The sequence below is a fragment of the Ichthyophthirius multifiliis genome (assembly GCF_000220395.1).
Source record: "Ichthyophthirius multifiliis unplaced genomic scaffold scaff_1120509251190, whole genome shotgun sequence".
Taxonomy (NCBI): Eukaryota; Ciliophora; class Oligohymenophorea; order Hymenostomatida; genus Ichthyophthirius; species Ichthyophthirius multifiliis.
In genome coordinates this window covers 1,211-26,536 of record NW_004086117.1, presented here as the reverse complement: position 1 = coordinate 26,536, position 25,326 = coordinate 1,211, and the positions used below count along the sequence as shown (strand labels likewise).

Below are 25,326 nucleotides of genomic sequence, written 5' to 3'. Positions count from 1 at the left end.
ATTAAGGAAGATCTTGTTTTATAGGAAAATCTTAAGTATTTAAAGGATTTAATTTAGGTGTTAAATCAAAAAGGTTTATTTTTTAATTATTCGGCTTAAATGTTTCAAATGAAAAACCAGTTGAATTTGATAATTTAGGAGATTATTTTTATTCCTTTTCTTTTTGTATGTCTTATAATTTTTGAAATCTACTTTTTATAAGTATTTATTATTATTGAGTTTCTTTTTATTTTTGTATTTATGTGAAATCTATTTTAAGAGTTTCGTTTATTTTTCTTATGTATTCTTTTGATATTTAATTAAATTGACCCTTACATAGTTTTGAATACCTTTCTATTATAAATTACGTGAATTTTGTATTTTAAATATTATCTAATTATCTATTATTTTATTATTTTAGCATATTTTTTTTTTTATGACAATATTAAAACTATTAATTATTATTATTTTTTATGGTCGATATTGTTTTAAGTTTTATTATATTTTAATTTATTGATAATTTAATAACTTCTTTATTTATTTCATAAAAATCATAAAATATTTTTTATAAAAATTAATATATTGTTTGATTAAAAATATATTAAAGTTTATTTAATAAATATAAATAACAAAAAATTAATATGAATAATACAATTGATAATTAAATCCTTAATATAATTTTTAAAAAAATAAAAATTTCATTTCATTTTTATAAGACTTTATAATGCCTCTTTTGCTCCACTTATAATTTTTACAAGTTCAATAATATCGTCTAGTAATTCGTTTCTATACATAGCCTCTATTTTAACTTTTGGTCCACATTTAATACAACTTTTATTGTAAGCAGTTTTACATTATTAACAGAAAGAATGCCCACAAGGAATAATAGTAACAGGTTCTTTGATGAATTTTAAACAGTATTAACATTTTAAATTTTTCATTATTTCTACCTTTATTTTTTGTTTTTTTAGAAAACGATAAAATAATATATTTATTAATATAACAATTTACTTCTCCTTTTTCTAATTTATCAACATTTTATTTAAAAATACCCTCCTTTCCTTTTAATCCTGAAATATTTCCAGTAAGCTTAGTTATTTATTCCTTTAAAGAAAAAACTTGTTCTTTTAATTAATCTTATTCATTTAAATGTAAGTTTTAAGATTACTTTTCAATTAAAAGTTAATTATTTAATTTAACTATTTAGTCTTCTTTTTTTTAAATATACTATTTTAAACTAGCTAATTCCTCATTTTTATCTGTTATTTCTTTTTAGAAAGTCTCTATTTAAATTGTTTTTTATTTAATATGTTCCTATTTTAAAAAATTTGTTTTATATATTTTTTTTTAATTATAATAAAAAAATACTTATTTTTCATTTAATTTTAATTCCATATCATTTTAAATTTATTCGTTTAATTATTTAAGTTTATCAATGCTAGTTTGTTTAAGCTTTTCGTCAGATATATTTTTTTTTGTGGCTTCTAATTAATCTTTAACTAATTTTTATTCTTACCGAAGATTTTCAACTTCTTAAATAGAATTTTGATATTTTTCTTTAAAAAGAGCAGTTTTTTATCTCAATTCTAGATTTTCGCTTGTAATATTTTATTTTTCTTTTTCTTAAATTTTAACTTTTTCCTCTAATTAGTTTTTTCTTATTTTATATTAATGATATTTTCTTACAAATTTTTTATTTATTTTTGAAATTCTGAGCTAATTTTACTTTATTCCTGTATTATTTTTTCGAAATCGTTAAATTTTTTAAGATTCTCTAGAATTTATTTTTCGTTTTCTTAAATTTTTATTTCTCTTTCTTATATTTAGGCTGTTTTTTCCTTATCTAAACTTGCAATTTTATTATGCATTTCGTCTATTTTTTAATTAGACTATCTTAATCTATTTTATATTTTGTCGTTATTTTCTTATAGTTTTATATGTTATTCTGTTTTAATATGAAGGGCCGTCTTTTCATTTTAAAGTTCTTATTTAATCATAAAAAATCTCTTTTCTAAATCTTCTATTATTTAGTTTCTTGATTCGATTTATGATTAATGATCTTCTAGTTTGTTTGCAAATTCTTTAATAAATTTTTTAGAAGAAGCAATATTAGTTTGTAAAGAATTTCGTTTTTATAAACCTTAGGCTTAGTTAATGGCTTAAGAAATTTTAAAAGGATTTATTGAAGATGATTTTAAAAATTTTTAATTTGAATTTTCAGTTTTAATTGGGAGATCAGGCAATATATTTGATTTCATTTTTTTTGTTTTTTTGTTATTAAAAATGAAAAAAATTATTATATTTAAAAAGAAGTTAAATGTATATAATTGTATATATTATATATTTTTTTTTAATAAAAATAAATAAATAATTTTTATTTTTAAGATTAATATATATATTAAATAAAATAATGAATTATAATTATAATTATTATTAATAGATTTTACGAAATTAGTATTAGATTTCAAGAAATAATTAAAACTAATTAGATTAGATTGGTTATAGTCCAAATTAATATTAATTTAATTAAATAAACACATCGCAATAATAAAATAATTAAGAATTAAATAATTAATATTTTAACAATATGAAATCAAAAACTAGTTAAAGAAAATTATCTAATTAATCGAATAATTCAAGTAATTATTAATCTTCTCATTCTAGTTATTTGAATAATAAAAGTTCTTTAAGTTAAAAGTCTTCTAGTTAAAAATCTTCAAGTTAAAATCTTCTAGATCATCTTCTAAATCTTATAAATCGTCTGATTCAGAATAATAAAAAAAAGATGACGAATCTGAAAAATCATATATTAGTGAGTAAAAAGAATAAAATAATAAACATTATATAGCAGATAATTGTGAGAAAATATTACAAAAAATTAATGAAATTAACAAAAATACAGAAAATATACTATAAGAATTTTTAGAATAATTATCTTTTTTAAAAAATTGATTTAAATAATTAACAAATATATGTATAAATAAAAAACAAGAATTTTATAAAAATTAAAAAAAATTAATTATTTAATAAAAAATTATAATAAATAAAAATTTATTTGTAAAAAAATAAAAATATGGAAGTTGAAGAAAAGAAAAAAACAATAGATGATTTTGTAACAAAAGTAGTTTTAGGAAAAGGTACATATGCGAAAGTAGTTCTCGTTAAAAAAAAAGATAATAATAAATACTATGCAATGAAAATGATAAAAAAGGAAAAACTTCAAAAATAGCGTTAAATAGACAACGTTTTAATTGAAAGAAATGTTTTGGAAGGAATGAATCATCCATTTATAATCAAGCTTTATTATTCTTTTTAAACCTAATATAAATTTTATTTTATTTTAGAATATTGTCCTGGAGGCGAACTTTTTAGCCTATTAAAAAAATGTTAAGTTTTTACAGAAGATTAGTATATATAATATAAAAATAAATATATATTAATAAATATTTACATATTTTAAAAAAAGAACAAGATTTTATATAGCATAAATAATAGTTGCATTAGAATACTTACATTCGAATGATATAATATATAGAGAGTAAAAAAAAAGATATATTATATTTAGATTTATATTTATATAAAAATATAAATATATATTTATATATATATAATTATATATTTATATGTTTATAAATTTATATATCTTTTTATCAAAATAAAATTAAATAATATATATAAAAATTAAGTCTTAAACCAGAAAATGTTATGATTGATGTTGAAGGATATATTAGAATAACTGATTTTGGCCTTTCTAAAAATAAATTAGAAGGTGATAAATTAGCTTATTCTATTTGCGGAACACCTGAATATATGGCTCCTGAATTATTAAGATAAGAAGGATATGCTAAACCAGCTGATTGGTGGACATTAGGTTTTTTTCTTTTAACTTATGATTATTTATTATTTTTAAAATTTTTTAATAAATTATATAGGAGCATTAGTATATGAATGTCTTACAGGTACTCCTCCTTTTTATTTATAAAACTAAGCATAAATGTTTTAATAGATATTATCTGCATAATTATAATTTCCTTCTTATTTATCAAATAATTGTATCAATTTTATTGATGGATTATTATAAAAAAATCCGTAATAAAGATTGGGATATAATGGAGCTCATGAAGTTAAGTAGCATCCATGGCTTATGAATATTAATTGGGATATTCTTTTGAGTAAATAATATAGACCCCCTTTTATTCCTGTAATTGATTAAGACTTCGGATTGTCTTATTTTGATGATTAATTTAAAAATATGCCTGTTGATTCTTGGACTAATTCTATCAAGGATGGCCCTGGCAGAAATGTGGAAGGTATTTTTTTATATATATATTTTTTTTTATTAAATTTTTTAAGGATTTACTTACATTAATAATGAAAATACTGAAGAATTGTGATTAAATTAATAAACTTTTGAAAAATAATATAATAAATTTTAATTGAATTTTTTTTTTAAATATTAACTTTGTAAATTTTTTAATAAAAACTAAATATTTATATAATAAATAAATATATTTATAATTAACATAAATAAATTGTTTATTAAATTTATTTAATTATAAATTATTTTTATAAAAAATATTTTAAAAGTCATAATATTAAAAATATTTTTATCAAATAAAGTAATAATATTAATTATAGATAATAAAAATAGCATATATATAAAGTAAAAAACTTATTTAATTTCATTCTACGACTCTAGATTATCTAATTTATTTTAATTCACTTTTTCTTCTTTTTTAATTTACTCTTTACTGACCTATGTTAACTAATTCCCTTGGAATATACTAATATTCGCCTTTTAAAGGAATACTAACTTTATAAACCATGTCTTTAAGTTTTTAAATAGCTTCAGTTAAGTTTTCTTCTTAAGTTTTTCCTTTATCTTTTTTCATTACAAAAATTTCATCATTAATAAAATATTATTAAAATTAGGATTTGAATCTTTCTTTAGCTTTATCGTTTAAAAAAAAATTAGCTTCATTAATATTAAATATAATTTCAGCATTGTTTTTAACTTTCTAATCTTCTTTTCCTGTAAATTTAATTTCTAATTATTCTAATGGTATTTAAATTTAATTTTTTCCAATTATAGAAGTTTACATTTTTTAATTATATTTAATTATTTGTAATCTACGTTTAAAATATTCTTTGTTTTAATGTTAAACTAAGAAATCATCTATGCTTTAAAAGTATTTAAATTTTCTAGTGAATTAATAAGCAATTTTATTAAACATATTTTTGTTTATTTTATATTGTTATTTTTTATAAAAATATTATATAAAAATTAATTGAAATAATTAGTTATTAATGAAAAAGTCATATAATTTATGGTTATAAAATAATTATAATATAATAAATATTTATATATATATAATATTTTTTATATTTTTTTTATAATATTTATTTTTATTTAATATTTTTTTTGTTTCATTTTTTTTCTATATTCTTAAAGAAATAAATACTATTAATATATAAGAGATAATGAATTTATAATATATATAGAATTTATATTCATATAATATATTATAATTTTTATAATAAATTAAATTATAATAATATATTTTTTAAATATAATTTATATTTTATATTAAATATATAAATTATTATACTATATATAAATAAATAATACTTTATTAATTTACTATACTTAATAAACATAATAATTATTTAGCAATAAAAATATAGTTTTTTTTTATTATAAATCATATACAATATAAATATTTTATAATTAATTATATTATAATTACCTTATATAATATATGTAATTTTGATTTTCATCTATAATTAAAAATTAGTTTTAGAAATTTATAAATTAATTAATAAAAATAAATATACTAATGTAAAATTTTAAAATATATTACATATTTTATCCATATTTATTGATATATTTTATTTTTTGAATGTCAGATTTAAGTATAATTTAATTTTAAATTAAAAATGTATTCTTATAAAATATAATATTTTACAATTAATATTATTTATTACTTTAATAAATTTATGTTTAAAATATATAATTTAAATTATAGATATTAGTTTTATAATATATTAAGATAATTTTAATGATCGTAAATTCATTTAAATTTCAATCTATTAATTTTAACTTCGTTATCAAAATTATTTATAATACTATTATTATCATTAAATAAACCATCAATTTTTTAAAATATTGATAATTATCTAGAGTGTACCTGAGTATGTGTTTGTTTGAAAAAAAATAAAAGCATAATAAAATAAACTAATATTAATTAAAAATATTATTCAATGAAGATAAACGAGTAAAAATCATAATTTATTTATATTATTAAAATTATATTTGGAATAAAATAAAAAATAAATAAATATTAAATAGAGATTTTTCTAATTTCCGTAATATTTTTATTTTAAAGTAAACTTAAAAAAATTTTATATTAATAATTTTAATTTTATAAATATTTTATTTTTAATCTTTATATTTGATTTTATTTTTCAATTTCATTAAAAAAATGAAATTATATTTTAAGATTATATTTAAGGTTTTTTTTGTTTAAAAAAAAAATTAAATTGATTATATAATGTAATATAATATTTTTTTAAAAAAAAGAATCATACAATTTAAAAAAACATTTGCATTACGACTCCTATTTTTTATGTTAATTCTAAACCACATATAGGCCATTTATATACTTTGATCTTATCTGATTCATTCAGAAGATGGAAAAAAATAGATAATTATAATACATTATTTTAAACTGGTAAATAATTTAATATTAAAATATTTTTAAATAAATATGGAATTTAAATAAAAAAGGAACTGATGAACATGGATAAAAAATATAAAATTCAGCATTAAAAGCCTAGTAAAATCCTTAATAATTTGTAGATGAAATAAGCCAAAGTTTTATAGAACTTTCGAAAGAATTCTCAATATAATACGATGTATTCAATAGAACTTCGAGCGGTTTATTCTATTATTTTTAATTTTTAAATTAAAAAAAAAAAATTATTATGTTACAGATGCACATAAAAATGCTGTTTAAAATCTTTGGAATAAACTTGAAGAAAACGGATATATTTAAATAAGTAATTTTTATTTAAGAAAAAAATGAAAAAATAAAATAGAAAAATATGAAGGCTGGTATAGTGTTACTGATGAAGCATTTATATCTGAAAAAGATTTAATAAAAGATTAAAATGAAAATTTAGTAAAAATTAAATTATTTTTAAAATTAATAAAAAATTAGATAACAAAAGAAACAAATCAACATGTAAATTGGGTATCAGAAGAAAACCACATATTCTGTTTAGAGAAAATAAAGGAAAGAACAAAATAGTATCTTTAATAAAACCGTCCAATTCATCCCGATCACTCAAACACCTATACAATAAATTAATTAGAAGAAATGAGTGAAATATCTATTAGTAGACCATTTAGTAGGCTCTAATGGGGCATAAAAGTTCCTTAATAAGAAAACTTTACAATATATGTATGGCTTGATGCCCTTACAAATTATTTAACAGGAGTTGGATTTCCTGAAGAAACAAAATAAAGTTATATTGATAATTTTTATCATATAATAGGTAAAGATATAGTAAAATTTCATGCGATTTTTTGGCCCTCTTTTTTATTGGCATCAGGTTTAAAAACGCCTAAAAAAATAATCGTACATTCACATTGGATAAAAAATAATAAGAAAATGAGCAAAAGTATAGGAAATATAGTTGATCCTTTCGAATTGAAAACAAAATATGGATAAGAATGTATTAGGCTGTATTTTTTAGCCGAAGGTCCATAAGATTTCGATACTAACTTTGATGAAATTGATATGTAAAAGTTATTTAATTTACATGTAGAGAATTATGTTAATCTTATTTCTAGAGTTGTTAATCCAAAAATTATTAAAGGGGGACTTATTGAAAATATTTAGTGGAGTTTGGATGAATAAGATGTTTAGTATATTAATTCTTTTATTTAAATTGTCTAAAAAATTACAAATTTATTTAATAGTTGTGATTTTAGAAGGGGATATATTCATATTTATGAACTCTGTTCTCTTACTAATAAATTAGTTAGCGAAAGGGCGCCTTGGAATAAATATTTAGATTAAATTAGTAAATAAAAATGCTCCTTTTTAGCACTTGAAAGTATAAGAATTTTAGGAATTTTACTTTATCCATATATTCCTGAATATACTTTGAGTATTTATAAAGTTTTGAATATTGATATGAAATATATTAATAGTGAATTTTTGTAGTTTAGAAGTTTTTAGTTTTCTGGAGATATTAATGGAAATTTTAACTTTAACAATGATAGTAACTTTTTAAAAATTTGTTTGGAAGAAAAAAATATATTTTTAGAAATAAATTTGTTTTTTGAATTTTTTTATATATTGTAATAAAATTTACTTAAAAAATTATTATTTTTTTAGTTTTATAATTATAAAAAAAAAATATATAATATTTTTTTTGGATAAATATATATTTATTTGTTTATAAGTAAAAATAGGAAAGTTTTTTAAATATATTGAATAATGAAATCATTAATAATTTATATATTATTTATTTTTAAACTAGTGTTTTAAGGTTAAGAAATTAATATTTTTTTTTTGAAAATTAATACATAAATTTTTTAAAAAAGGGAAAATAATTCCTTTAGAAAATGCAATATATGCATCAATCACTAATAGGAATGAAATTTCTAATTATATATTTAATTTATAATTAGATGAAAACTAATTAGAAGAAGGAGATACAATAGAAATAACATTTCCAAATAAATATATAGAAGAATTAGGAATTCCATTAGTTAATACTAATACTTGTAACTACATATGCACTTTATAATCTCGAACAATAATATTTACAATTAGCAATTAGATATAAAAAAATACGCGTATATTTTATTAAAATTTTATTTAAAAAAATAAAATAAAAAATTAGCTATATAGTTATAACTAAATTAAGTTCTAAATCCAAGTACAGCAGGAGGTTCGGGAAACTTTATAATCCGTGTAAAAAAAGGATAAATGATATCTGATGAAAATCTTATATTCGGAGATATAGGCATATCAAGTAAAATTATCCTTCTTCCATTTACAAAAGTATATATGGACAACAATTCGGCAGGAGAAAAGACTTTTTATTATTTCGAATTTAAAACTTCAGTTTCTTTTCCAAAAGAATCTTATTTAAATATTGTTTTTGATCTAAATGCAGGCTTTTCCTTTTCAGCTGTATAAAATAAAATCACTTGTGAGGCAATTTAAGTAGCTGGATATACTATTAATGCTTAGTTTATTTGTGTAGTTTCCGGGTAAAACGTTGTTTAAGTTACTGGGTTTGGCGATTATGTAACTAGTGAAACTGAAATCGGATTAAAAATGGAAATTATTAATCCAAAAAATTCACAAACTACGAAAGAGTTTACAATTTCTGTACATAGGTTTGGCACTTAGACTGTTTATACTTGGAGAAATAACATTCCTGGTGTCTATATTAAACCAGGAAATATTATTAATGGTTCAGTTTAGTCACTTGTTGCTAATGCAGTTATTAGCAAAATGAAAATTATGGATTATATATTTAAATTTACTCCTTAAAACGTAATAAAGGTAGGATAAAGAATTGTTATTGATTTACCTCCTAATTTAGAGATAATTAATAGTAAAAAATATATACCTATTTTTATTTTTAATAAAATAAAAAAAAGATACTTCTTATGATTTTGTTTATGCCGCATAAGGATTATTAAATGAGAAAGATAAAGTAATTTAATATAAAGTAAATACTGCTAATTAATTAGAGATTCTAAATTTTTCAAAAGACTCTTCAAAATCAGAAATTATAATACATGTAAGATTAAAAAATCCCGATTAAAAAGATACTACAGACTAAATACAAGTAAGTATTTATGAAGGAGTCCTCTTAATTGATTAAGGTTTTATTGGAAATATTTTTGTATAAAACAAGCCATCTTAAATGCCTTTAGGAGTTAATTTATAAGCTGCTAATGGATAAAATGTAGCCAACTTTAAATTCAAAATTTAATTAAATGCATAGCTTTAAAATAATTAATAAATAATACTTATTTTGCATTCTGATTTTACAATTTCAGCACTTTCTAATGGAGACTGTAAATTAAATGGAGTAGTTTCTACTTGCAAAAGTACTGAAAATCAAATATAAATAATAAATTCAAGTGGAATATCAGCAAATATAGTAGAAGTAGAAATACTAAATAAAATAAAAAAACCTAAATAAACTACTCATGCTTATTTATTTGACATTACAATAAAAAATAGCGCAGGGAACGATGTAATCTAAAGCTATTCAGAGTATATTATTATGATTCCTGATAGTATTATAAGCCAAGACATAAAATTATTAACTAGGAATTAAAGCTTTGAATCAAAAACTGTACTTTAAATTTCATTTATTTTATAGGCAAATATCGAAGGGTATTCTGAAAGCTTAAATACTGATTTCGGGTTTATTTTATTTTAAATTAGTTAAGGTAATTTCGATTTTTCGGATTTAACTTTGAAAGATAATTAAATTATTCCTTGTATTTTCGGAAAATCTTCAGAAATGTAAGCAAGCCCAGGATATTAGCTTGAATGTAGATATAAATCTTTATCTTAAAATTAATTTAAAGGCCTTCTAATTAGAGGATTTGCATCAACTTAGGTAGGTAAACGTGTTTTTATTTATGTTCCAAATGTATTTGTACAATCTGGAGTAGGATCTATAAAATATGTTGTTTTTACAGGAAAACAAAACAATTTAAAACAATATTTTACCTTTTTTACTTAAGAAATAACCTAAATGTTAACTTTAAATGCTTCTGTTAAACATGAAGAAAATTTGTTTTTTTCTTCTCCAAATAATTAAATATAAATTAATTAATAATTCAATTTGGAATATACAACTACACATTCTTTACTTAAAGGAAGTTTAATTTACGTTTTTTTACCACGTTATGGATAATTTAAGTTGTTATAAAAAAATTTAATAAACAAATGTTCATTATATGGAGTAGCTAGTAACAAAGAAAATACTTGTTATCTTTTTTATGAACTTGATTAATTAATTATTGAAGTAAAACTATTTTATTATAAAATAAAAAAATATATATAAAGACTGACAATAGTTGGCCTAATGGATCAACACCAGTTATTACAGTTTTTAATTTACTTTATCCTCCTTATTAGTCTTCTACTTTAAATGTAATGGAATGGTATAAATTGAGTCCTATAGATGCTGAATATGGAGTTTATTTTAATAGTAATTTTTCATCAGGAAATGTAAAAGGTTTCATAATTACTTCACTTTCTGTAAATAAGCCAGGAGCTAAATATGTCGGAGTTTACTATGATTTTACTTTAAGTACTTAAGATATAATTCCTTAAAACGGATGCATAAATATAATATTTCCAACTTAATATAATTTATAAGGGAGTGTTCCTTAACCTATTGTGGAGTAAAGAAATAATTATTTTTAAAATAAGATATAAGAAATAAAATATGAAATATAAAAAAATGTAATAAAAATAACCATTCCTTAAGTTTAAAATGCTAATTCTGAATTTTATTTAAGAGTATAAGGAGTCAAGAATCCATTAGTAGAAGGACAATCGTCGGGAGATTTCCGAATAATAACTTATACTTAATAAGGAAATAAAATAAATGAATCAAATTTGTTCGGTTCTTTTATCGTTAAAGATGAGTTTTCTCCTTCCTATATTGTTTTCGAAGGAATTTCTGCTTTTCCAATAAATGTGAATTAAATTGCTGATTATACTTTTAAGTTCTCTTTGTAGTAGTCAATGTCCAAAGGGTCTATTATATTTATAAATTTTCCTTCTAAATAATATTTATAGATATCTAATTCTCCTAAATGTAAAGTTTCTGGAGGTTTAAAAGGCTTCTAATAATGTCAATTTGAAGGTTCTTACATAAAAATAACCACTTATAATGATTATGAAGCTTAACAAAACATAATAGTTTAGATTTTCGAAATTTTTAACCCTTCTCGAATAGGTTAATCCGAAGAATTCAATATATTTATTTCTTATGATGGCTAAAAGATATTTATAACTGACGAAAGCACAAATAAAAACCGATACTTGACATTTTATGATTCTGGGAAAACTTTAGATATCCAATATATAGATTTTTATCCTCGAAACGAGGCTGAAAATGCATTTTATATATTCCGCTTCGTACCAACTAGTATTTTGACATCTGCTAATTAAATAAATATTGAATTTCCAGAAGTATATGATGATTATTTGTCAAGAAGATTAGTTACTTGTGTTTCTACCAAAGGGTTATATAGTCAAATAAAGTGTACTTTGGAAAAAAGGAAAATCATTATTTCTGGAATAACTAATTATATTCCTTCTTAATAGAATCCTATTGAAATATAAATAAATAATATAATTAATCCAAACAAAATAAATAACCAAAATACAGGTATTTTTCGAATTTCAACATCTTTAGTTGTTTAAAGTGACTATTTTTTAGATTATAATAATAATTCAGTAATTTTAGAGACTTACTATTCACCTGGGCTTGCTATTTTTTATAATGTTACATTATCAAATAACTTTTGTAGGCAAAAAGCTACCTATAATTTTTAAATTTAGACTTTTAAATATATCCCAAAAAGCGATTCTAAAGGACTTATCCTTGTTTAATTTCCTTCAGAATATGACATTCCGGATAAAATAGTAAAATGTTTAAGTACTCATCCAGCTTTTTCTAGTATGAGTTGTTTTTCTAAAAATAACTATGTTTTTATTTCAGGAAATACAGAAGATGTTAACGGAGAAATTTTTTTTACACTTATAGATATTGAAAATCCGGACAAAGTTTCATAGCCAGGAAAAATTCTGGTTTTTACTTTTGATGGATTTAATTAAAATACTTTGGAAAAAAGTTATCTAAATCTCGATCCTATAGATAATACTTTTATTTATAATGGACCCCTAATTAAACTTAATAATGAGGAAATTGTAGAAATAAGTGGTGGAACTATGAGTTCTTTCCTTAAAGTTTCTATAGATTACCCATGTTTATTTGACTTGACCATTTAACCTACTTCTAAAGGTGAATTTAATATTATTCCAACTTAAATAATACTCAAGAAAGGATAAAAGGAAGCTTTTTTTAGAATTTCAGTTCCTGAAAATACTAATGTGGGTGATTATTATATATATTGGGAAACTGTAGGGGATTTGTTAATTCCTTATTATGCCCCTATAAAGAAATTGATAGTTAGAGTAATAAATAATAAAATAAATTTAGTAAAAATAAGCAGCTTAAATAAAATTCCATATTAAGGAACATCTTTAGATATATTATTTTCATTAGAAAATTCTCCACATAAAGATATTTTGATAAAAGCCGATTTCGAATCTGAATATATTGGCGTTTTCTTATCAACAAATAATATTTTATTTAAAGCAGGAGATACTCAAAAAATATTAAGAATTAATTCTATTTCTACTAACGATGAAAACTATACAGAAAGAGGAGTTGTTATTTTAAATTTGTAAGGTACAAACAGATTATCTTTTTCTTTACAAACGATATTTTTGGATTTTTAGCTTGAAAAATAAACTGAAAGCGCACCAAAAATAATTAGTTTGAATGAAATAACTAATTTAAAAGGTTAAATTAGTGTCTGTTTGGAAACTTAGTGTGATATGATTTGTATTATTTTCTATTCAGTAGGGTTAAAAGGGACTAAAGTTCCCCCAATTTAAGAAATTTTGGAATAAGGACCGCCAACGGCACTTACTACGGAATCTTTTTATGGAAAAGTTATACCTAATTCAGGAGATTCGAAAGCATAAATAAGTATAACAGGCTTAACAGCTGGAAGTGCTTATACAATATTCGTATTAGCCCAAAATAGAGGATATTTAATCAGCGAAATTAAAACTTTAGATATTTAAACAAAGCCTAAATATAGAACTGCTTCTTTTATAGTTCGTTTTTTGAAAGAATCAATGAATTAAATAGAACTAAGAGTTGCTAGAAGAATGATCGCTTTTGTTTTAGCTGTTGATGAAAATTAGTAAAAAAATTTCACAAAAAAAAAAAATTAAATTTAAAAATATAAAGGGTAATTTCTTTAAATTAAAATACTTAATTAAGCAGAAATAGGTAATTGAGTAATACTTATACAGATTAAACTTTTTTTTTGGTTCCTGATGATAAGAGTTCTAATTTCGATTCGCCTAAAGATATGATTAATATGCTTAATGGTAAATTTAAAAGTGAATTATAAAAAAGATTGTTGAATTTTGATGCTTCCTTTACTATTTAAGTAAATGATATTCCTATTAAAATTCCCTCATTAAAAAAAAACCCTACTATTTTGGAAAAAACAAGTAAATAAGTTATAATTTAAGTAAGTGCAAATGAAGACCTTTATGTTTATGGAATTTTAACTAATGCAAATTAACCGGCACCAGATTGTAATTAAATTTATAAAAAATTAAATGCTTTTAATATTGAAGCAGTTAGTGCAAATGATTATGTGCGATAAAATAGTTAGTAAAAACTTATATTTGAAAATTTGGTACAGAAGACATAATACAAAGTATATCTAACTGTTGGGTCTGATACTCCGGGATATCCTGATTTAAAGAGTAATTTGTATGTTTTAGATGTTGAAACAGATGAAGATTAAAGCATAATAGTTGAAACTATATATTAAGAAATAATTTAATTTTTTGTTTGCTTTTTAATTTTTATTTTATTTTTATGAAATAAATATTATTTTTTATTAAAAAATAAAGCTTATTATTTTATTTTTTTACATATAATAAAATAAAACTTTTAATAATTAATAATTTAGTAAAATATTTTTTAAATTTTAAAGAATTAAAAATAAAAATATTTATTACTTTTAAACTTAGTATATTAATGATATAAATATTGCTAAAATCTCCAATAAAACAGTTAAAAGAAAATTAATAATTAATAAAAAATTATTAAAGATAAATATTGACATAAATAAATACACATCTTTCAAAAAAATAACAGTTAACAATTCTTCTTTTCAAAATGATAAAACGAAATATTTATTATTCAATCTAAGAAATATATATATATATATATATATATATATTTAAAATTAAAAAAATTAGAACTAAATAAATATAATCTTATATATAAAAAAAGTTAAATATTAAATATAATATTTTATAATTATCATATTATTTGATCTAATAATTTGTTTTTTTTTACATAATCTTTTAATGCCATACCAATATTTCTTTTTAAAAATTTAATTTCTTATTCAAAATTACTACTTTATTCTTCATTTAAATTTTAATGATTAATTATTGAATTATTTTTATATATAAGTTATTCATCATTATCATCTACATTTTAAGCAATTAATTTATATTTTTCACTTTTTTCCAAGAAATAATTTTTCTTAAACGAATTTTTATCTAATTATTTAAAACTAAATATATTTGAAGATTTGTTTTAATCATTTTTGTTTTAAATTTCCTATTTTTATTCTTCTTAAAAATTATCATTACTATTATTATAATTTTTAGATTTATAATTTGCTTCATAATTAATATAATCTTAATATCTTTCTGCTTCCTATTCATCAAAGTATCTATCAACAAATTTAAGAAATTATCTTCCTTATCTGATTCTAATTTAAAAGGCAATACAATTGTTTGGAGTTTTCTTTAGTTTCGCTATATTTTAAACATCTTAAATTTAATTATTATTAGTTATACTGTATTATTGATTTTATAATTATTATTTAGATGCATTATTTTTGAAATCCTAATTCGAAATGCTTTGGCTATATTATTAAGAATTAAATATTTAAGGCTAAGCATTTATTAATTATTACTTTTAAGTAAATAAATTTGGGTTTTATATAATCAAATTATTTTCAAAATTTAAAATTTTATCAAATTTAAATTAACTTTGATTTAAATCAATAAAAAGACTGACAATATATGAAGCTAGTTCTTAATTATCAGTTTGTATATTTTACAAAGATTTCATAGGTTAAGAATTATTGTTTGATTAAAATTAAGAAATTGATTGTTATTTTTGTAAATATTATGATTATTATTGCTGTAATTATTAACTTTATTGCTATGATATTTATTTTTATTAATCTTTTTGTCCACTATTTTATTCATTTTTTAATTATTAAGAATTATTTAAATGTTATATATTATTTTGTTTTTTATCTTTTTTAATTCTAATTTATTCGCTATATTAATTTTCTTCTTCTTTCTTTATTTTTTTTCTTATTTTTTCTTTACATTCTTCATTATTTATCAAATCAAATTTATTATTTGATATTATTGGTAATTTTAAAGTTATAGTGTTGCTTTGTTAATTGTCTATTTAATTAGATTAAGAATTTATTTTTTATTTTTTATCTTATTTTTTTTATTCATGTTTTGATATTTTATCTGATTCTTTTTTATTATCTTTTGATATATTTTTTTTTATTATTATCAAATTAAAATCATTATTTGCCTTTTCGTTTTACTTATATTTAATAGCTGGCAATTCAATATTTATTTCGTCTTTTTTGTTATTATCATTAACTTTTTGATGATTTGTTCTCTTTAGTCCTTTTATAACTATTTCTGTTTTTTATTTTTAAATAAGTATAGTTAATAAATATTTTTTAACTTTTATGATCATATTAGTTAGTTGAGTTATTTATTAAAGAAGATTAGGCTTTCAATTATAAAAATTCATCTTCTATAATTTATTTTTATTTTTCAAAATCCTTAATATTTTCAAAAAAGTCATTTTAAAACCACAAACATGAATTTTTTTCAATTTTATTAATTTCATTAAAAAATCCAAAAAAACTTAATTTAACTAAAGTACATTTTAATTATTCTCTTAATTTAATAAAACCCTAAATTTATTTATATTTTGCTAATTCCTCTTTAAATTAAAGAAATCTTACGCATTATTCTTCATCATTTTATTTTTATGATTTTCTTAGTTTCATTTTTTCTGCTACTCTTGGCCTAAAGGCAACATGCGGATCTTTATCATTAAAACTTGGTTTACAATTAGCTCTATTTCAATTATAAAATTAAAATAATTTATTTTTTAAAAAATACCTTAACAAAGGTCTTTTTATTAATTCTCTTTCTGATTTCCAATAATTATAAATTTATTCGATATTATTAAAGGAAAATTTATCTTTTATATCTTTAAAAAGTATTAATTTCATATCAATCCAAGCTATAATTGAGTCTTTTCCAGAATTAGATTCAAAATCAATAATTAATTACTCAAATTCGGATTATTTTAAATTTGATTAATTTTATTCATTGAAATCCTTTATAAAAATTAAATCTTTGTCTGTAGATTCGTATTTATTTTACTATTAACAATAAAATTCTAATGTTGTTTTTATATAATTTTGAAAATTATATTTTTTCCTCTTTTAAATTTACTCTAATTCAATAGTTTTATTATTTACTTGAATATTTGTTATTGCTATTATGGGTACTTCTTATTTTTTAGATACTTATGTTTGTAAATTATTGTCATTTTCATTTTAATGAAAATCTTTAATATAAACTCCTAGATTTTCTGTATCAAAATTTAAAAATTCCTCTAAACTATTTAGTTTTGTTGTTAATCTTTAATAATCTATTTATCTTGGTCTTTTTATAATAGTTGCCATGATATTTTCTTTATATTTATGATTTTGTCAAAAGTATATTTTTTTTTTCAATAAGAAAATTATATTTTAAAATTATTTAAAATTTAAGTATGATTCAAAATAAAATATTTTTTTAAAATTAATTTTATTTTATTAAATATATAATATTTTTATATATTTTTTTATATTTTTGTTTCATTAATAATTTATATTTTTTATGAAAAACACTTAATATTTAGATCAGTCTTATTAATTTAATAAAAATAACTTTTAATGAAAAATTTGTTTTATGTTTTAAAAAAATATTTATAATTCATTAATTTAAAAACGAAAATAAAAAAATATATTATTAAATATTAATTTAATTAATTAAAATAATGAAATATACATTTTAAAAATTACACAACAAAAATAAATATAATTAATGAAAGATATTAGAAAATTAAATAATTATTAAAATAAATAAATTACTATTTTATCAATATTATTTCAAGTAATATTATATATTATTAAATATGATTTATTTTTTTATATTTTAGAGATATTATAATGTAATTTTATAATTATTATTTTATATTGTAAATAAGTAATAAAAATATTTATTTTTTAACATAATTTTTAAATTAATATTTTTATTTAGACTTTTTTAAGAATATCAATAATAAAAATTCAAACCTGAATATATTAGTATGTAAATACAAAAATATACATTTATTTAATATCAAAGGATTATTCTTTAATAAATATATATTTTACATATATTTTTATTTAAGAAAAGTTTAATTAAATATTCTGAATATTTTATATATAATTTAATTTTAAGTATACTATTAAATTATATATTTTAAATTTTTAGCATAGAATATAATTATTTGTTTAATTTTTTATTTATATAATATATAGAGAAAAATATTTATAATATATTCAAAAAATTTTTAAAAATAAAATATATTTAAATATTTATATACTTAAAATATATTTAAATAATTATTAATTAATTAATAATATATAAGTATTTAAAAAAAAAAATTAAATACAAATAAATGAGCAAATAAATAGAATTAAAATAAACAATTGACTTAAATAAACAAATAACAACAAAATATTAAAAAAATGCATCTTAAACTGATTAAAATAAATAAAAAAATGAAAAATAATTGTCCATATTAAATTTTACAGTAGCATTAGATTTATTAATGCTTAAAAAATCCTCTATTGAATAAGCATATTTAATGATTTTAGTATGCTTTTTCGTATTGAATATATCAAGTTTGCATAAATATAATGATTTTCTAATATCTTAATATAATTTAAAATAAACTAATTTAAATGAATTAATTAATATAGTGAAATACTTAGATATTTTATATTTATTATCAATGTCTTCTACATCATATCTAATTGTATTAATATTTTCCGTTTTTTATTTTTTAATGCTATTTTTATTATTTCTAATATGCTTTTTAAAAAAATATATTAATACTTAAATAAAACCCAGAAAATATTTTTTTGGGAGATGGTTTGTTATTTTAGGATAGTTATTTAATTGGATTCTTTTTATGCCTTTAATAATCACTTAAATGTCTTATCTATTTTGTTTAGAGGATATCTTTTCTCAAATAAAAATAATCTGTAGTAGTTCTTCAGTCTATTTTTATATTTCTATAATAGGACTTTTTTTTGGAATTTTAGATATGTGGTATTTAGGAATTTTTTTTTTTAATTCAGGAAATTAAAGTAAAAAAGATGCTTTAGCTTGCGATTATTCAATCAATTTGTTAAAATTTGATTTTTGTCGATTTATTATCAGTATTTTTGTGTGTTTTAAATTTTAAAGTTATTCATATTCTATCTTTTATATTTTTTTGAATAATTTAATATCAGGATATTTAGTTTATCTATTCTTGTTTGCAGACGGATTGTTTACTTTCAAAAATAAATAAATAAAAGATTTTTTTTAAATACAAATTATTATTTATTTTGCTAATTAAATTAGTTAATTATTTGATCAAACAACAAGGTAAATAATTAAAAAACTTTTTTATTTTATATATTAATGTATAAAAAGGGCTTTAAAAATTTACAACCTTGATTCAGAAAAAATTTTATATTATCTAATTTTTAATATATTCATTTTAGTAATATTATTTAAAAAACTATAAAAATACTAGATAATAAAGCACCTTAAAGAAATATAAATATATCCAAATACATTTAACGATATTCGAAAGAAAATATATCTCTTCTCATAATTCATGAATAATTAATAGGAAGCTATTTATTCAGATGCATATTTCAAAGGAATGATATTTAGTCATTTAAATTCTGATTGTAATTTTAATTAATAGTAATATTAATGTTATTGTAAATGCAAAAATATATATGATTCAAAAAAGAATAAATTAGTTAATTGTGATAAATATTTATAAAATATAAATAGAAATGTTTTATGCAAATTTTTTATTAAAAATTGGATTGAATCCTATATTAATAAAAATTATAAGGATTATTAGGTTTATATTGATTATGCTGAATTTTAATACTTTAAATTTAATAATTATAATCTTGCTCTTTAATATCTTACTATTTCTGAAAATAGTTTTCTTTATTTAATTGATTAATTTAGAATTTTTAGATTAAGACATTTTATTCTAAAATAAAATAAAAAAAGAAATAAAAAAGCTTATAAAAGTTTTTTTTTTTTTTTTAAAAAAAAATATTTGTAATTTCATATATAATGTATAAAGGTAAATTAGAAATTGAAAAAGTTATTCCTATTGAAATAAAAATAGATGAAATAAAAGAAAGAATTAAATATATAATAAGCTTAAATATAACTTTCTGGTAAACACTTTAAAAAAGTAAAATAAATTTACAAGAATGTAATAAAATTGCATTAAGTGTACAAATCTAAATTAAAGAGTTAAAAAAATTATGGATAAATATAAATAATTATCTAGATTATAGAAAAAAATGGAAATTTTATTTCGCGTGGTACATTCTTTATATTTTAAATAAAAAAGTCAAAATTTCTTTAATTGAAAAATTCTCAGGAATAAATAATGTTAATGAAACTGATATTTTTTCCGAAGAAATTTAAAATTATTAAGTAGAAGATGAAATAGATTAAGCAGAAAATACAGAATAAATAAATATTAAAAAAATAGCTATGACTTTTGATAAAAAATCATGTGTATTTATAGTTAATAGCGATAGCAAAGGAAAAATATTGCAAATTAATAAATCAGTTACCTAAATTTTTGGTTATAATAAGTTTGAAATCGAAAACTAATATAATATTACTAGTTTGATGCCTTTTACTTATAGTTCTGTTCATCCAAAATTAATCAATCAATTTTATTAAACAGGAAAATCAAAAGTAAAAAAATCTATATATTTATATGTATATATATTTATATAAAAAGGCTATGTATTCATAAAGAAGAATTTTTTGTTAAAATAAATAAGGATAATTATTTGCTGCTTGGAAATTTATAAAATAATATGTAACTTTATAAGGGCAATCTTAATTTATAGCACTGATTCGTCCCATAACATTTTTTAATGGAAGAATTATTAATTTTATAATATTTAATGAAGATTGGGAGATAGAGAGTATGTCAAAGGAACTTTTCGATTTATTTGGTATAAATTCAGAATTATATTAAAAAACAATAAAACTTACAGAATGCTATCAATAGAAATAATGTTCAAAAAACAAAGGTGATTCTGAAAACAAAATACTAAAAGTTAATAATAATTAGAATTAAGAAGGAATCATTTTAAATTTATTTTTGGTAATTCCTAAACTTTTATAGTTTTCTAGATTTTATGAATTCCTTACGGAAGATGATTTAGTCACTTTTGGATTAAAAAAAAAAGAATAATTTACTGGTATTGCAAATATTATATAAAGACCAAAAAAAATTTCTTTAAAAAATAATGATTTAAAAATTAATAGTAATAATATTTTTTTTGATAAGATTAAAGCTATTGCAAAGAAAAAAAGCAATTAAATTTAAATGAAAAAATAATAATAACTATCTTTATTAACTAATATAAATAATAATGAAGAATAATAAAATTTAAGCAATTAAAACATAATATAAAAACATTTAAACTAAAGTAATTCTTTTGCTATAAATAATAATATTAACTATATGGATGAATCTAATGCCAATTTAATTTAGGAAAGTAAAGAAGAGACATTTAATACTCCTTAGATTAGTTTAAATTAGCAATCTTAAAGATTGTATAAAAATTAGTTTTCATTGACAAATGAATAAAATAATGAAAATAATTCTAAATTGGACTAATCTTGTTTAGATATATAAGATTAGTTAAAATCATAAGAAACTTTCAATTAAAATTTTATATAATAAAGAGAATTATAATTAAAAAGAGAAAATAGATAAAAAACTTTAGATTAATTATATAAAGTTGATAATGGTGATGTAAATATATTATAATTATATTTTTTTTAAAAAATATATTGAATTGCAAAAAAAAAAAGGGGAATGAAAATTTAAAAAAAAGTTTAGATTAAATTTCAGAAGATACTGATTTTGAATAAGATGATTTATAATTTAATGGATAAATTGATTTAAGGTTAGAAAAGTAAGAATGTTTGAGATTTATAGCTAAAATACCTGTAGATGGAATCAGTTTTATGCAAAGTTATTATCGAATGATTTAAAATAGAATAATGAATGATAAAAAAAGAAATTAATTTGATTCTGGTAATTGCCTTGAAACCAATTTAAGTAGACCTTAAACTTTTAATAAGAAACAAACTATAAAAAAAGATGAAAATCAAACTTAAAATGAATTAAATTCAAGCAAGATAACTCAATATATGGAAAATAATTAATAAACAGATGTATTTTCAAATAATTAAAGAGATAAAATTTTATATTCGATAATAAAAGACATTTATTTATTACACATAAAAAGAACCAAACAAAAAAGTATTAAAATTACTTGTGTTACTGAATTTAAAAAAATTGGAAACGCACGAATTGGGATAATGAAAATTTCTAATTTGGAATAGATTAAAACTGGTTTATATTTGAATAATTTAAAACAAGATAAGTCTCCTTCTCCTGAATTTTAAAAGCCAAAAATTAAAATAAGTTTCTTAGAAAATTTAAATAATAGTTTTGTCCTTAATTTCACAAATAAACTTGATAATAGATAAAGCTTAAATAACGAAACTTTAAAAATTAGTAAATCGAATGGGCTAGGATATTAATTAAATTCTGATAATTAAAAAAATATTTAAAAAGATTCTTAAATATTTTAAAATGATTTTAACAATAAGAAAGGAGTTAGAAATTATTCATTTAATGCTTAAGAAAATATTTATGTCAAGGAAGATAATAATAAACCTAAAAAATAAATTAATACAATTACTAGTATTAAATTATTTATTAGATTGTTCTTTATAGCTTTCATATTTTTTAATCTTTTTATATTCTTTTTAATACCATTTGAAAATTATACTATTTTTTAAGATTAAGTAATATATAATATACGAAAACAATATTTATTTATTTTCTCTTAAAGGCTTCTAGATGTATTTAATTAAAATAATTAAATGTTTAAATTCTTGAAGGATATGACTATATTTTAGATTAAATTATGATAAATAGTAATATTTATAATAATTAAAATATTTAAGGTAGTATATTTTAAAACACAAATTAATTTTAAGAAAATAACTTCTAAAATTTTATTGATTTAGAATCATATTATTCTGAACTAAATCTAAATTTAGATATCAAAAAGTCAATTTTTGACCCGAATATAATAGAATATAATTCAATAAGCAAATATATTTTAAAAACGAAAAGAATTATTTAATTTGATTAAAAGTAATTTAAATTGGATAATTTTGATATTTTTGAATAAAACATATATTATATTTAAATGCTCTCAAAAAAAGCAAAAGAAAAAAAATTAAACGAATTAAACGAAAATAGTAATGAATTAATATTTTCAAGGTTTTTTATATTAAAAAAAATCACATATATTAATTAAAATAAATAAAAAAGAAATTACATTGTATAAAAGTTAATTAATAACTTAGATATAGCTGAAGATAATATAATAAACTTTTTTATAGAAAATGTAGATAATGTATAATATATACTTTATTTGTTTTTAATAATAGAAAGTATTACTATTCTTTTATCATTTTTAGTATTAGTAAAATTAATTTTTATTGTATGCAATAGTTTCTAATCTATACTTGAAAGCTTTATTTATATAAAGTAGAAAGATATAAAAATAATTTTAGACTATAATTATTACATATAAGAACAATTCAACTACGTAACTTAAAAAGACGAATACTTTTCAGTAGAAAGTAATAGGAAAGTTATGGATGAGGCTCAAGATTATTAATAAAATAATAATATTTATAATTAAATAAAGAATAAATAATTTAATTTTAATTTATTAGAATCAGAAGATACAAACAATAATTTTATTAAAAGGCAAAAGAATATTAATAATGGAAAATTATTAAGAAAATTAAAGATAAGATCGCTTATTTATTTTCTAGTTTTTAGCATTATAACTATTGGATCAAGTTTTTCTTTTTTATTAGACATTAAAACTTCTATGGACAGTCTAGAAATAAAGATTCGAAATTTTTAATTTTTCAAAACAACAATTTCTTATAATACTATAGTATTGATAATATTAAAAGAAATGAAGATAAATTTAAATAACTATAAACAAAATATTCAAAGTAATTTTCAAAATTTTATAAATATTTACTAAAATTAAAAATGGGATTAAAATTTATTAATAACGAATGAAGGTAATTTTAATTATAACTTTTAGAAAATTTATTTCAATAATCCTTGTATTTAATACTCAAATTTATGGAAAGAATAAAATTAAAGTTAGGAGTGCAATTCCGTTGTTTAAAATGCAATGTAAAATGGTTTAAGTAATTTTAATTTAAGATTAAGTATTAAAATTTCTGATGATATTAAAGATCCAAATATTAAAAGTAATTAAAATTTAAATGTTCAAGATTTAATAGATTATTCTAGAGGTAATTATTACAAAAAGAAATTATAATAATTTTTGTTGGAAACATGGAATAAAGATATTTAAGAGTTCTTAAGTTTATAAAAAATGAATGATTAAATTTTAATTTCTATAATGATTGTATCACTTATTGGATTATATATTATTATTGCTGAATATATATTGATTAAATAATTTATTAATGAATATTAATAATATAAATATATATATAAAATGTATATGCCAGATGCTATTATCACCAAAGAAAAAAGAATTAAATATTGGTTGATAAAGCATGGCATTTTAAAGCAATAACTTAATTTCTTTTTTTTATGAGGGAATTTTATAATTCTCTTTAATGCAATTTTTTTTATTTACAATATAAAAATACTATATAAATAAGTTTTTAAAGTTAATAAATTTTATCAAAAGTTTATAAAATAATAATCTCAAAATTATAATTAACCAAATTGTGATTTTTATATTATTATTTTATAAAAAAACTCCGATCAATTTTTTATTTTTTCATATTTAAACAAATTTATATTTTTATAAAAAAAAATTCTTATTTGCTATTAAATTTTAATTTACTTATCAACATATATATGTATTCAAAAAATCAATTAAAATTTAATGAA

At 18.4% G+C, this 25,326-nt stretch overlaps 5 protein-coding genes across 5 annotated transcripts, besides 22 other annotated features; 4 read left to right on the top strand and 1 right to left on the bottom strand. All coding sequences in view use genetic code 6, as the record gives it.

Moving 5' to 3' along the window:
• Positions 1-513: 513 nt before the first annotated feature.
• Positions 514-577: a microsatellite.
• Positions 578-677: 100 nt separating this feature from the next.
• IMG5_156960 (lim domain protein) lies at positions 678-1,374 on the bottom strand (the record flags this gene model as incomplete). Its single annotated transcript, XM_004030557.1, has 3 exons — positions 678-929; positions 991-1,293; positions 1,348-1,374. 3 exons carry the CDS (start codon positions 1,372-1,374, stop codon positions 678-680), a joined length of 582 nt encoding a protein of 193 aa, XP_004030605.1.
• A 383-nt stretch (positions 1,375-1,757) lies between these two features.
• Positions 1,758-1,805: a microsatellite.
• A 603-nt stretch (positions 1,806-2,408) lies between these two features.
• Positions 2,409-2,458: a microsatellite.
• A 197-nt stretch (positions 2,459-2,655) lies between these two features.
• Positions 2,656-2,711: a microsatellite.
• A 341-nt stretch (positions 2,712-3,052) lies between these two features.
• On the top strand, positions 3,053-4,373 carry IMG5_156950 (protein kinase domain protein; the record flags this gene model as incomplete). Its single annotated transcript, XM_004030556.1, has 5 exons — positions 3,053-3,387; positions 3,446-3,517; positions 3,666-3,850; positions 3,912-4,289; positions 4,333-4,373. 5 exons carry the CDS (start codon positions 3,053-3,055, stop codon positions 4,371-4,373), a joined length of 1,011 nt encoding a protein of 336 aa, XP_004030604.1.
• Positions 3,530-3,621: a microsatellite.
• Positions 3,548-3,620: a microsatellite.
• Positions 3,563-3,620: a microsatellite.
• Positions 3,570-3,622: a microsatellite.
• Positions 3,572-3,620: a microsatellite.
• Positions 4,291-4,329: a microsatellite.
• A 78-nt stretch (positions 4,374-4,451) lies between the features above and the next one.
• Positions 4,452-4,509: a microsatellite.
• An 802-nt stretch (positions 4,510-5,311) lies between these two features.
• Positions 5,312-5,358: a microsatellite.
• Positions 5,349-5,402: a microsatellite.
• A 119-nt stretch (positions 5,403-5,521) lies between these two features.
• Positions 5,522-5,563: a microsatellite.
• Positions 5,564-6,240: 677 nt separating this feature from the next.
• On the top strand, positions 6,241-7,366 carry IMG5_156940 (methionyl-tRNA synthetase, putative; the record flags this gene model as incomplete). The annotated part of the gene is made up of 5 exons (XM_004030555.1): positions 6,241-6,254; positions 6,329-6,345; positions 6,767-6,916; positions 6,973-7,038; positions 7,200-7,366. 5 exons carry the CDS (start codon positions 6,241-6,243, stop codon positions 7,364-7,366), a joined length of 414 nt encoding a protein of 137 aa, XP_004030603.1.
• Positions 6,378-6,421: a microsatellite.
• Positions 6,394-6,451: a microsatellite.
• A 1,615-nt stretch (positions 7,367-8,981) lies between the features above and the next one.
• IMG5_156930 (hypothetical protein) lies at positions 8,982-14,734 on the top strand (the record flags this gene model as incomplete). The annotated part of the gene is made up of 4 exons (XM_004030554.1): positions 8,982-9,618; positions 9,665-9,720; positions 11,094-14,127; positions 14,151-14,734. 4 exons carry the CDS (start codon positions 8,982-8,984, stop codon positions 14,732-14,734), a joined length of 4,311 nt encoding a protein of 1,436 aa, XP_004030602.1.
• Positions 14,735-15,069: 335 nt separating this feature from the next.
• Positions 15,070-15,097: a microsatellite.
• Positions 15,098-16,381: 1,284 nt separating this feature from the next.
• Positions 16,382-16,458: a microsatellite.
• Positions 16,386-16,452: a microsatellite.
• Positions 16,419-16,467: a microsatellite.
• A 2,097-nt stretch (positions 16,468-18,564) lies between these two features.
• Positions 18,565-18,636: a microsatellite.
• Positions 18,637-18,690: 54 nt separating this feature from the next.
• On the top strand, positions 18,691-25,024 carry IMG5_156920 (hypothetical protein; the record flags this gene model as incomplete). The annotated part of the gene is made up of 6 exons (XM_004030553.1): positions 18,691-20,338; positions 20,395-21,026; positions 21,073-21,292; positions 21,371-21,967; positions 22,189-23,165; positions 23,213-25,024. 6 exons carry the CDS (start codon positions 18,691-18,693, stop codon positions 25,022-25,024), a joined length of 5,886 nt encoding a protein of 1,961 aa, XP_004030601.1.
• Positions 22,919-22,960: a microsatellite.
• Positions 25,025-25,326: the final 302 nt, after the last annotated feature.